This window comes from Alligator sinensis, unplaced genomic scaffold (genome assembly GCF_000455745.1).
Source record: "Alligator sinensis unplaced genomic scaffold, ASM45574v1 scaffold131_1, whole genome shotgun sequence".
NCBI classification, from domain to species: domain Eukaryota; kingdom Metazoa; phylum Chordata; order Crocodylia; family Alligatoridae; genus Alligator; species Alligator sinensis.
In genome coordinates this window covers 7,172,519-7,187,006 of record NW_005841830.1, presented here as the reverse complement: position 1 = coordinate 7,187,006, position 14,488 = coordinate 7,172,519, and the positions used below count along the sequence as shown (strand labels likewise).

At 39.1% G+C, this 14,488-nt stretch overlaps 1 protein-coding gene across 1 annotated transcript in view; it reads left to right on the top strand.

Annotated features, from left to right (window-relative positions):
* CAMKMT (calmodulin-lysine N-methyltransferase) overlaps positions 1 to 14,488 on the top strand; it is a 373,030-nt gene that overhangs the window by 291,421 nt on the left and 67,121 nt on the right. Inside the window, exon 4 of the mRNA XM_014519498.2 lies at positions 13,860 to 13,920. Within this exon, the coding sequence (XP_014374984.1) occupies positions 13,860 to 13,920 (61 nt within the window). The remainder of the gene's footprint in view (positions 1 to 13,859; positions 13,921 to 14,488) is intronic.

The window sequence follows — 14,488 nt, the reverse complement described above, 5'->3', positions numbered from 1 at the left end:
TACATTTTTCCAACACTTTGTTGTATGTAAAAATTGTATATATTCCATGGCTTTTCTAAAAAACCAACAGGAAATTACTTTATTGTGATTGAAAATCTGGCAGTAAAAACAAGTACTGGAATTTGTTGTTAACTGCTAATTACAATAGAGATGACACACAAACAACTACTTGAATAAATAAAAATGACTTTTTCCCATAATTAGAGCATTATCACTTTACTGATGAAGGAAAACAATATGAAAACACTTTGGCACAATAAATTTACAACTGAAGAAACAAGCTTACATTTCAGAAGATTGCAAACCTAACTCTCCATTTTATGTCAGATGTTCAAGTCTCATTGAGAGAAGACTAATTTAGTTATTGCACATCTATCTGCTAACATGTGAGCTTGGCATGCAGGTTCCATGTAGAGTCTCGAGATATCCTTGACTGAGAAGAGCTGCAGAAACAGATTTATTACACGTTGGCTTTACATTTACCGAAAGTCAGAGCATACCTCAAAAAATGAAGTGGCCTAAGTTAGATATTGAAAAAGCTTGATATACCCAGGCTATGATGACCATGTTGCTGAACATTGCAAGATGAAATCTTCATACTCAAACCACAATATCTGAGAAATATTAGGCCAGAGTAATTCCTGGGTGTAGGCAAAGCATTCCAATGTAGTCAGTGTAATTGTGCCCATTTTAATTAAAACTGGGTTTGATTCATTAGGTTCCAAGGCCCATCACTGATAAAATTATAAAGCTTTTTTTGGTGGGTATTCATGATATTAGTTAATATGTTCTCTGCACTTCCAACTTTTTAAGCTAGATATTAGAATGGATATTATTTATACCAAAAGCAAATCTTGTTATTTATCCTCCACTAAATTAAATTGCTACAGGCTCATAATTATTTGCTTTAAAGGGCTTTTAGATGAACTAGAGGTTAAGACAAAATAGCCTGAAATCTATTGTCTGCACAGAAAAGCAACATAAGCCCACAAAGTTAATTATAACCTCATACATTTCAGTCAGAGCACATTGCAGCAGTTTTCATGCAACTCTAGAACTTCTTCAGCTGAAATCTGGTAGCCAAATAAAATTTGGAGTATTTCGCTCTTTGCATTAGTCCTGAATTGTGGAATAACAGTGTGGTGTATTTAGGCCCAAATGGTTAATTTCATCATAGTGAAGTAAGGAATATAAAACCAAGTTATGAAAAAGATTTGCTTGCTCCTTGAAAGCTAAATCTGCTGCCATTCTTTTCATAGTTCTAACTCAGTGAATTTAAAACTTCAAATAATCCTAGCACTAATTTCAGTAGGAAGCTACATATGCAGTGAACACAATTTGCCCCAGATAACCTTGCCAATATAGTACTGCTTTAATGAAGGCTATCTGATGACTGTTTCAAACATTGGTCTAGATCATCAGCAGATATGAATTGGAGTAGTTTCATTATGCTGCTGGAGCTATGCTGAGTTATACCAGCTGAAGATCTGGTCCACTAAGTGCCAGAAGGAGAGCTCTGGAGATTGATATGTATTGATTTACAAAGCAAGAGGCAATAATAGTTCAAGTTCTCTTATACTATCCCATACAGGTATGTCAAATCTGACCTAAAAGAAACAACAAGCAGAGGTCTTCAGACCTAGAAGAAGGAGCAATGGTCTCAAGTTGCAGCAAGGGAGGCTGAAGTTGGTTATTAGGAAAAACGTTCTTACTAGGAGGGTGGTGAAGCACTGGAACAGGTTGTCTAGAGAGGGAGAGGAATCTCCATCTTTGGAGGTTTTTAAGGCCCAGCTCGACAAAGTCCTAGCTGGAATGACCTAGTTGGGAATGGTCCTGCTTTGAGCAGGGGGTTGGACTAGATGACCTTCTGAGGTCCTTTCTAACTCTAATTTTCTATGGTTCTTGGCCTTTGGCAAAAGAGTATTAAATACTTTCACTTACTAAAAATGTTAATGTTCTTGTTGTTCTAAGTATTCTACTCTAACTTTAGATCTGACATGGATTAAAGTTAATTAAGGTGACCACCTGTCCTTAATTGGGCAGGACAGTCCTGGAATGGGATCATCAAGTCCCGGTCCCAGGCTGCACAACTCCGGGACAGCATTTGACCTGGATTTGCAGCATTGTGCAGGGATCCAGCCTGCAAGGGGCTGCCAGAAGCTAGATGCAGAAGGTACTGCATGCATGTGTGTGCCCACACACATGCATGTGGCAGGGAAAGAACCGGGCAGCCTGGAGAGCAGCTCCCTGCAGATAAGTCTTTGGGGAGTGGAGGGGGCATGAGGGTGCAAGATTGAAGCTCTCACATTGAGGGAGGGAGTAGGGTAGGGGCTGGGGGTGCTGCCCAGCCAGGGCAATGCATGAGGCTCCAGGGCTGGGGCCAGGAGCAGGACAGCCACAGGCAGCTTATCCATGGAACATGAAGCATGTTGTGAGGGTGGCTCCCCGTCACTTTGCACACCCCTCGGGGGCAAGGGGATATGTGCCCCTCCATTTGTGCACAGGGTGGGGGTGGATGCGGGCTGCCCACTGCGGACTCAGGGCTCCCTGCCCTGCTACTCTTCCCCCAGGAGCCCTATGCCACCCGGCAGCAGCTCCCTGCCCTCCCGGCAGCAGCTGGAGTGGTGGCAGTTTGCAGTTGTGCCACCAACTGCTGCTGGGCAGGTAGGGGGCACACAGCTGGTGTAGGGCTCCTGGGGGAAGGGCAGCAGGGATGGGAGCCCAGAGCCTGCAGTGGGCAGCTCGCATCTGCCCCTGCTGCGCTTAGCTCTGCTCCAGCTGTGCCACCGGGGGGGCGGGGATGGATATGTGTCCCACCTTCTAATTTGGAAAAGGTGGCCACCCTAAAATTAATACATATCAGGAAGTGTTTGCAAGTGATTCACCCCTATGTAGAGATCCCACCTAAGGAACTCTGTACCTCGTAAATCACAAATGAATGGTGTAAGTGGGGCTTGTATAGTGTTAATGTTTTCCAAGCACCTTCTGAAGTACAACATTGACAGCATAGCCTTTCAAAAATAATAGACTATACTGTAACTTGCAGATACCATGGAAAATGGCCAAGCCTGATTAAATATGAAGATCTATTAGTAACACAATGAGATATCCTGTTTCAAGGCTGCAAATATTTTATGCTTTGTTATAGTGGGGGTGAGGTTTAGAGAGATTGCACCAAGAGGCTCTATACTGACTTTCACACAATTATTTCCATACCAAAGAGGTGCGAAGGCAAAGACCAAGCACATAGTTAAATGAACAGTGTAGCATATGGTTTAGTAACCACTGGAATCTTTGGCCAAAGATGTCCCGCATAAGAGAAACATAGGGAATCATATAAACTGCTATGGTCCAGGGGCTGTCACATTTATTTTTACTGAAAAAACAGATACTGGACATACCCATCTGAGGCTCTGGATTCTCTTCCAAAACATTAAATACCATTTCTTCTAAATATTCCCGAAAAAACCCACATTAAATTGAGTACTAGCTTCTCCACAATCAGACAGATTCATTCCCCAAACTTCATCATGCCTACGAAAAAAAGTTTAAATATAATCAAGGACTGGCTATGTGGCTAGTCTAGTCTATGGGTTGTGAGGATTCTATTTTCTCCTTTATAGGTGACGCACCTGTAAAAAAAATAAATAAATAAATAAATAAAAATCTTTTGAGCAGTATTTTGGATTTCATCCATAGATAGCAGTAAACAAGGATTTTTGCAATGGACTAAGATGACCTAGAAGGCCTTCAGCTGAGATAAATATAATTGCATCTATATGGTACTGTGAACGCTGTTTATAAAAGTACATATTTAATTGAAGACCCTGATGGTAGGCCTAGCAAGAACTCTGAGAAAATCCTCTTTTGTTTATAGGACTTCCTGTTTGGGAAGCAACTAAATATGTATGAACTTGGTACTCATGACTACACATTTAAATGGAAAACTATCAATTCAGCTATCATAGAATATTTTCTCGCCACACTTCCCAAAATGAGTGCTCATTTAAATCAGATATTATACAAACCCAATGGCTAATCCTAAATTCAGGTATACTACCACTCCAGCTAGGCAGATTGCTAGTTGATCATGCTAAGATGCTCTCTTATCCATTATTGGATCTGAAAAGAGGAGGATTAAGAATTATCTGACTTCTCAGTTAATGTGCAAATCATCTAAAAGCTCAGCTTAGCTAGGTCTTAGAATGCTGTATAGCACTAAAATAATAATAATAATGTCTTAGAATTTTTAATAACTTAAATATGTAGAATCACACATTAAAGTTTCATTGGAAAATAAAGTTTTATTGCTGGCATGCAAAATAGTATTTCATTCTCTCTCTGATATTATAATTATATATGAAAATCTTGTACTTCTATTCAATTTTTGTATTGCAATTAAAAGTTATCACTTGGACCAAATTTGCTTTGCTGAAACTTAATATGGAAAATATATTACTTTCAGAAAACAATTTAAAAAATATATTTTGAAAAATGACGTTAACATTATTGTCTCTCTAACAAAAGACTAGGGAGCTAAATATATCTTATGAAATGTAAATATGTAATGAAAACTAATTTATCTCCAGCTATTAATTTTCCCTAATACTAGTTTCTAGGATTTTTTTCCCCTTATATGTTGCAGAAAACTATGTTGAAAAGATTGAAATAATTTTGTTTCCATATTTTGAAGAGACATGAGAATAAGAACCAGAGGATGTGTTCTTTATGTTCCATCTTTGCATATTTAGGCTAACACTACAGTTTACTTTTTCAGTGTTCACTTTATCATTTCCATCATTCTGATAGGTATACGTCCCTTTCAAAATCTGTGGAAGTATTTAAAAAGAAAAGAAATTGTTAGGATTTCAAAACCCTATTATAATGCATTTTCAAATATGTCAGACACATCTTTGTTAAAATTAAACCAAGGATTGGTTTTGAGCGAATAGCCCTATATCCTTACAGATGCTGTGGATGGATGCATCTAAGCTGCTTATTATATTGATGGGTTTTGCTGCTCTGCAGCAAATGAAAACAGGCAGCTGCTTCCTCCATCAAAGCAAAAAGCAGCCTGAGTTTTTATTAAACGAGTGTTCATTTCTTCTATTGCCAAAATTCTTACACAAAACAAAAGAGCAGTTTTAGCACATTATTGCTTAACTAGACATGAACAACTGACAGCAAGTGATAAGCCTGTCTGCTTTTCACAACTGGTAATCATTTTTGGAATAGATGTTTTAATATAGTTGAATATAAAATTTTGTAATTTACATCTACAATGGTACATAAATTTATAGATCCAGTTTGTTGCAGGAGAATGAAGGCTATAATCACAAAAGGTTTGTTCCAGTGTTGTTTAATTTTTAATGACTATTTGAAAACCAGGTTAAAAAAAAACCTAAATCAAATTCATTCGTTTGAAAAAAGGTGGTAAAAACAATCATACAAGTAGGTTTGTGCAGTTTGTCGATTTTAAGCATAGACTAGATACCACTACATTTACAGCTTTTACTTGTTATGGCATTTCCACATCAGTTCCACCGAGCCTCTTAAGTTTGTGCTGTAAAAGAAATTTGCAGATTGCAGACCATCGTTTCCCTCCTAGTCATGAATAATAATGAGGATGAAAGTGAGAGATACAGTGCTGAGGCCATTTTGCCCGAGCTGAAGATCTCAGCCAGTGCTTATACATATTTTTCAATGATCTGAATATCATAAATTCCTTTTTAGATTGAGAGACAGACAAGGGTTAGTATCAAACCTATGTGGAGGGGGGAAATGGTAAGATGTATTTCTCATAGCCTCGATTTCTCTAGCATTCTTCTACCTTTTCAGACTCACTTATGGTAGTTCCTGCTGTGGGAAAGTAAGATAGCCGTTCTCCCTTCACTACTGACAAATTACTTCTCTTTGCAAGATGTAGGAAAAAGGTAGTCAACAGTTGGCATAATTAGAAAAGTTTAGATGAACACCTTTAGGAAAAACATTATATAATATATTGATTAGCAGTTTGTCAAATATGATCACTATCAATAGCTCATTTAGTAAAAATCTGGATCTTGACACATTTTCAAAATTTGGCTTCTAATTCCATATTCAAGCACTTTAATGAAACCAGCTCCTCTTTCAGAGTTTCTAGGTTCTGGATTTCCCATTGGCTTTCACCAAAGGCTTAAATGTTGCATTTAGGTGCCTAAATTTAGGCAGTTAGTTTTGACAGTGTCATTATGCACCAAAATATTGGCAAACAGTAACAGCTGTTTCCATTATTTCCTTCTATACATCTCCACCCATTTCATTTTAATAAGTTGACCAAGTTCCTGTGTTCACATTATAGTCATGGTATTTTCACATGAAATTTCATTCCCCTACTCTAAAATTGTGTGACCACTGAAAACTAGTATATTCATGCCGAGTGGTAACTTGTTGTATCTATTTGTCTTTTAAAGATGCATTCCAATTAAAGTGAGCTCCTAGACATAACAGATAAGTGAATGGCCTTTCATTTATGAACCATTTTTGTATGATATTTGAATGAATGAAAATGAAATCTGTGGTCCTGTCTTTGTTTTCAGCATGCTTTTTGGTGATGTTACAAAGTGGGGAGTGGTTCAGACCAGTGTTTGGGAGATGGTCAGAGCTAGAAAGATTTTGGAAGTGTTTCCATAGCAACTTACTATATTGTCAAGAAAAATTAATCACAAGTGGTAACAACATTCTTTGCTGAAGAAAGACCCAAAAGGGGAACATCAGGACTGTTGCAGGTCAGAAGAACGAAGCAATAACAACTGTATAGGAAAACTTGAATGCTCTTTATCCGCTTTGTACTTAACTATTCATTCCTGTTTCATAATTTTTTTCTCATAAATAAATTTAATGCCCAGCAACCAGACAGACTAATAGCACTGGCAAAGGCCAGACATAGTACTAACAAGTATCCTACAGTGTTCACTATATAACTCTGACACCATACCTCAGTTTTGATCTATCACTATTGGTTTGTACTATCACTTCTTTTCCTGTCTTAGGCCTCTCTTGAGCATACTGTGCACTGCCTTTCTTGCTAAAGTATGCAGTATTGCTTCCCAAAAATAGAGATTGGTAGGAGATCATTAAATTCTTTCACCAAGCTCATTTCACATCAAGACAATGCAATATCAGGTACCTAAGCAAGCCCTAAACAAGATAGCTTGTAGGGCTGTGTGAAATTTCGACAGGTGTTTCATTTTGAAGCTGTTTCAGTGTGTTTCGAGCTTGAAACAGCAAAATCAAAATGAAACAAAAGGCTTCAAAAGAGCTTCGAAACGAAACGAGGCACTTGAAACATTTTGAAAGTTTCTAAACATTTAAAGTTTCAAAGCCGCGTTTGCTTGCAGCTAATCAGACTAAGGAGAGGGAGGGGGAAGAGGTGGGAAGGACTGCTCTGATATTGACATCTAGCTCCCGGTTCGATCCCCCAGCTCTCTGATCATTTCCCCAGCTCTTCCTGGGGGGTGTGGGCCCCCAATCTGCATGCGGGGTTTCAGCAGGCTGCCGCTGTAGGGCGGGGGTCAGAGGCAGCTGCTCGGTGCAGCCCATGCCGAGCACTGGGAAGACTGCAGTGCCGGGGGAATCAAACCAGGAACTGGGAGAATGTTCAGGTCCCTGAACATTCCCCCTGTTCCAGGTTCAATTCCCCAGCTCCCTGATCTTTCCCCAAGCTCTCTGATCACTTCCCCCAGCTCTTCACAGGGGGCGTGGGCCCCCAGAGATGATGCGGGATGACAGCAGGCTGCTGCTGCCGGCTGGTGATGGTGATGGCTCTGGGCTATTTCCCCAGCTGACAGCAGCAGATCTGGGGGCCTGCACTCCTCCCGGGGGGCACGGGCCCCTGGATCTGCATGAGGGATGACAGCAGGCTACTGCTGCTGGTAAGTGATACAACTTTTGCTTTGAACAGTTTGAGGTACAGTTTTCCAGAAACCCCTGCATATATCTCCTTGAAACTTGGCAGGCCTCATGCCCTCAGAAGGGGTTACCAGACAAAGGTATAGGCATTTTCATGATTCCCTATTATAGCCTGTGGGTGAAACATCAAAATGCATCGAAACAGCAACACAGTGAAACAGTTTTGACTAAATGAAATGGAACAGTGATTTGAAACAGCTAAACAAAACACTGTCCCTTCAAAATGGCAAAATGGAAGTCAAACTGAAACGGTGCTGTTTTGCACAGCCCACTATAACCAGGATAGCCATGTTAGGCCAGGCAGAGCACCACTTTAATTTACCCTGCTTCAGAGCTAACAGTACCTGAGCTAGATCACTTAAAGCTAGCTTGGGCATCTCTATGTGGCACTATTTTGTGCACTTGTAGGCATATCCACAGTCCACAGAACAGAGTGTATCCAAGCTCGAATCACTTTTCAAAGGCCTTGCATGGACACATAAGTTGCGGGGGAGGGGGAATGGATGATTTAAAATAGAGAACTTTTCATTCAAAGCTAATGGGAAGATTTGTAGAGAAGTAACTTAAAACGTCAAATGAGTAATCAAATGTCTCATACTTAGAAAGAAAATCAAATGTAAAAGCTTCATAATGGGAGTGTGTACTGACACAGTTCTTGAAATCAAACAAGCTGCACTAGACATAAGACTGTGAGTCGACTTTACATAAACTTTGCAGCTGTCATAAAGTGACCCCACATTAACTGTCCTGGGGCTGGACAGGAACTGGCATGAGTTAAAAAGCCACAGGAGAACCTGCACCCAACTGTTTTTTACTTGAAAAGCCTGTGCCAGCTGCTAAAATAACCACAGTATGAATATACATTGAGCACACATCTCACTTCCAGTCATATTTATTTCTCATGGGTTTGGCATAGACAGAAAGTAACATAGAATTGGCCCTTTATCTCTTAGGGATTCCCTCATGCAGAGGGAATTTAAAGCTACCTGAATTAGCTGTGTTTGATTCCTTTGTGCCAAAAAATGGTGCCATAATGATACCAAGAATCAAGTCCCTTTTGTAAAGCTATATGCTAGGCATTCTATTCTGAGTATAAACACATGTAACAATGAAACCATTTCTAGTTCACTGATGGAGAACTAGCTCACAATTGTGTGAACTGCGAGGATTATACATCATGTGTCCCTCTCTATCGATTGGTGGAGAGAGGTGGGGCTGTATGGCAGGCAGCCCTTGCATCCAGTCATTGTCTAGGGATGAGGGTGGCAGCCATCTTGAGTTGCCCATCATGTGAGCAGGCCCCCCCCCTCCTTTTCCCCTGGCGGACTGTGCATCCGGGCTTCAGTGCCATGAGGACTACTGCCTCCCTCTGGGAAGCCAGCATTTTATTTTTAGTATAGTTTTCTTTTTCTTTCCTGTGTATTTCACAGATTTTGTGGGCAATGCCGGATTTTGCAAAGTTACAGTTTTGGTAGGTCCCTATTGGGTGACCTGTGGCTGGAGGTGTTTTCACTTTTCTGTTTTCCCTTCTCTCCTAACATGAATTCAGTAAACTTCAGTAGCCCACAAATGACCAAAGTCTGCAATGTGCTTGTCTGACTTGGGAAGCAGAGGGTGCATGGACCTTTTTTGGTTCCCGGGGGCTGGGGGGCCATGATGAGAGGCTGTGGCCAAGTAAGGACACAGTTGTTAGAAAGCTAGCTTTATTAACCAACCAGTGCAAGGGAGCTCATTGATTTTAAAAAAATGCTAACCAAAGAGGGAAAAAAGTGGTCAGTAGAGTTCTGGCTATATACCAGGGAGGCCAGTTGCAGCCGTTGGGTGCATGGAGGCAATGAGTGCAGTGTTTGATGCCTGGAGGACATGCCAGGACAGACCCATGTTGCAGAACACTTGGTGTCTATAATACTGACCTGGTTCACAGTGAAACAGTTCAAAATAGAACTCAGTTCTATTTCAATGGTTTTTGAACCATTCCAGGTGGCTTTAAACTGGTTTAACAGGCTTGGATGTCTGTCTGCTTCAGGTTTAAACCACATTTAAGCCATTCTAAGCGTTGTGTGTGTCCATGCCCTGAGAATCTTCTCAAAAGATGTTACTCTTTTGGAGAAGCTGTATCAGTTCTCAGTCTGTGAGCTTTCAATTGGGTGGCACTAATTTTTAAAATACATGGTTAAGAGCAAAATGAAGACCCAGTAGAAGGAGCCAAAGAAATTTATTTTTAAAATGTTAAGGAATTCATTGACAATGGAAAGTTTTCCGTAACCACCATTTTCTGATTCAGTATATTTAATGCTGGTAACCGACTGAAGTTTGTTTTGGTCTGAAAATGATGTCCTTCATAATAAGGGTCACTTGCAAAGTATCCTGTTTAGACTTTTCAAATGTTGTTTAGGCCTGATATCAGTAAGGCTGCTTAAAAGACCTGATGCTCCACAGCTGCTTGACACAGAAGGAGCTGAAGTAATTCATTGTCATTATGGTACAGTGACTTGGCCATGGGTACTGTGATAAAAGCAACTTAATTTAAGCATCCTCAGTGGTATCATATGTACTTTTGATGCTCTTTTTCCATAGGATAATAAGGAGCCTTTTTGGTTCAGACACAAAACTGGGAATCAGGAGATCTGAATTTTATTTGTACTTTTCTCACAAATGTACTCTGTGACCTTGAGCAAGTAACTTAATCTCCCTGTGGCTCAATTCTCCATCTGTAAAACCAGGATAATAGTATTTCATGATCTCATGGGTTTCTTGTGAGGTTAAATCCATTATTGTTTGTGAGGTGCTCAGATATGGTGATACAGTGCTGAGTGCTGTTGACATACGGTAAATAAAGAGTACTCCCTACATCACCACCAGCCCAATCTAGTAGTTAAGGTCTCTTGTACCACTCCAGCAGAAAACAAGCATTGTATCAACACCTAGAGATAGGATGCTGACAATGTTGTGAGATTTTGCAGTAATCACTGTAAAAAGACCAGAGGGGTGGGCAGTAGATCTCCTATCCCAGGTTGGTGAGCAGTGGGGTGTTGTAAGCGTGCAAAGGATGATGCGGCACATATATTCTTTCAGAATTCTGGGAGACGTTTTACCTGTCGGCAACCCAGGGTCTCTCCCAGCTCTCACTGGGTACTGTACGACCACACAAGCATAAATACATCTTTATGGCTCTACTTCATGGGACTTCCAACGTAGCCTTCATTCTCCTGTTTGTTTCATTGCATATACTGAAATCTTCCAGCACAGTATCTGCTGAAATGCCTTTGATCATTTACACTGAAGTTTTCAAGACATTTGTTTTGTGAATCCAAAGTGCAGAGTTTTGTCCAAATCTGTTTCAACCGTTGCCTAATTTTGCCTGCCATCCAATTTTGTTCAGAAGTGGTACAATTATTATTGTATCTTCAAAGGTCCTAAGCATGTCAGCATACGGCCCATGCTACTTGCACAGCCAAATAAGTGTCTATCCAATCTTACATATGGAAAAATGAGAGGCCCACTTTGGTTATTTTTATACTAAATATCATAGAAGTCTTTATAAAATTTGCAGTGAGGCGCACTTTTATACGTGTGTGTGTTTACAGACTAAAGATGAGAAATGGTAGTTTTCTTTGAAGAGTTAATGTCAGATGTTAAAAATTAATGGGACTTTTGACTTTATTGTAGCTGCACTGAGCATTTGTTTCTTTAACAGAAATGAACTATTTTATAGTAATGTAGGTCGCAGTGTTGAAAAATGTAGGTCAGAATGAAGGGGTTGTAGGTAGAATGCAAACTCCTCCACATGGATCTTTAAGATTATCCCTGTTTTGAAAGTAGTCAAAGAAGCTTACCTACCTGTTCAAGTAAGAGAAGCTTTTCCTTTTACTAAAATTAACAAAGGTACTCTTGCTGCTGATTTCATGGCTTAATTTATAGTACTGTGTGCTTGCACCTTGAGACCTGGCTTGTGAGAGACCTGATTTCTGCTTCTTCTGCTCATGGCATTTTGCATCAGTATTGAGGTGATGCAACATAAGGCGGAGGGAGAGGTGCAGTGTTTGTGTTCCAGTGCACCTGGTTAAAGAGTAGCATTGTTGGTCAGAATATGCTTTTTCTGTTTTTTCAGAATATGCTTTTTCTGGTTTTTTTTCTGCTTTTTTGTTGGTCAGAATATGCTTTTTCCTCAGCTTTTTCCTAAGTCATGTGCATGTGACTGCTTCCATGAGGGAGCTGGGTATTAACACTGTAAGAGAGCAGAAGAGGTAACTAGTGCCATGACAAAAGGATTTGGTGAATACTTTATGACTCCATTCAAACTGTTCTGTTAGTTAAAGCCACACTCAAGTAAGATACATTTGAGCTTTTTTGAGGATAAGCCAGAAACCCAGATGGTCAAGGCCCTCTGCCATAAATACAAGTGTTTTTAAGACTCATTTGAATGGAAGGTTTTGCTATAGAAGTTTTTTTTTTTTAAATGTCGTTTATTAAGTATTACAAATGGTTCTAAATTAGCTGCATCTTCACTAACCATTAACAACCACTTTTATGGCATGAATATCTACCAGTCAAATGCAAGCTTAACCATTGCTTGTATCATACACTAGTATAATACCGGGTTATATATTGATTGCAAAATCTGTCATTTTAACATATTTCAATGCTGATAGATAAAATGTTGTAGGCTCTTGAGTATGTGTATCACTGAGCACTGGTTAATGTATGATTATTTAAGTTCAACCCTTGGCATATTTAAAAAATAGTCAATTTGCAGAGATCTTGTAATCTAAGTTAAAGTGAAATATACAAATAAAAATTATCTTTGAATATATGTGTTGGGAATCAATGCAGTACCCCTGATTAATATAATTTCTGTCATCTAAAATGGTGTACTTATTGTGAGCCAAATCCTGAAATCCTTCTTGGTTTTTAATTGTTTTCTACTTAAGCAAAATTTTCATAGGTGCTCAGGATTTGGCCTATTTGTCTTTGCTATGAGTTTTATTTGAGGAAGGATTGAATTAAAATAGAGCAGCACCTTTGGCCTCATGCAGATAGTGTCAGCTTTGGGTGGGTGAGGCCAGGAGTTGGATGGACTGAAACAGATACACTCTTTAGAGTAACAATCAAGCTGTGCAGTGACTAATAGGAAGGAAGATTTTGGCTAAGTATGCTGCAAAACAAACTTGCTTTCATGAAATGTTCTATGATACCATTAATGCATAGTAAAAAAGACTTTTTCTAAAAAAAACCAACTATCTGAATTCTACAAAGCAAATTATGTAAGAATTCAGTTTACCTACCCGTCAGAAACTTTCAGAAGCATTGAAGGACCAAGTTGACCTAAACAGGCACAAGCTCCATTTAAGGCCAAGGGTTGTCTTAACAAATCATTGAGCTATCCAGTGTGCTGTACATCAGTCCAAATTCTGTCTTATGGATGTTTACACAGAACTACTCTTACATGACTACCAACCAAGGAGATAAAATACTTACCAATATTATTTAGTCACAAAACCATTAGGAGTTTCATAGCTGAACATCATTGAATATGAAGTTATTTTCTGTTGAATCTGATGCCTATCAGTAGTTACTGAGGTTGCAAATATCAAGTGTATGGTATAAAATAGATGATTCTTGTAATTTGATTGTTCTTAATGTTAAAGGCTTAATGGCAGTGTCTGACTTTTTAAAAAGTAGGCTCTTGAGGCGTAATCTTGCTGAAGTCCATATATCTGTTGCTGACTGTCTGAGAAATACTGCCATTGTTCTTTACTGTATTCTCTGGCATTGCAGTCTATTTCAGAAATTTAAAAAATCCAGCAAACTATTGTTCGGTGGAGATATTGAAACAGTAAATAAATATTGACAACACCTTTCAGAGGGAAAAAAATCTATTCTAAAAAGCAAATATCTTTGTTTTATAGGTATCTGGCCTTCTGAAGAGGTGCTAGCTTACTATTGCCTGAAGCACAATCAAATGTTCAGGTACAGAGCTGAACACAAAAGATACAATTCCAATCTGTTAGTTTTATTGTATCTGCATGGTAAAGATTGCTATGATTTAAGTTTTCAGATTAAATTTAAAATGTTCAAGGTGAAAGCATGTTGCTCTTAACAAAGAATTTTGAGCTGCCTTTGGGTACTAATAATGCACAGCAAGCTTTTTGCTATATGTCAAAGACTTTTGATTTCCACTCAAGGCATTTTATTTCACTTTGATTTTTGGGAAACAAAAGTGAAGCTCCGATCGATCAGTACTGATTGTGAAGGTCAGGAAAAATAAAAGACATTCTTTAAACTGACATCTATTGTGAAAGCAAGCAAAGTAATATCTGATAAGGTACATCCCATTTGTGTTATATGGCAATGGGTGTATTTGTACACCTACTTTTAATGCTCTTTTAGCATTTTTGAAGCATTCTACATTTTTATGTATGTATTTTTTAACCTTTCTGCAACAAGCCAAGCCAAGCATGCTGCAGGCATACATAAAAAATAAATAAAGCTATATATCCCTTTCCCTTCTCTGTGGGTGCCCAGGGCCCTGTACTCA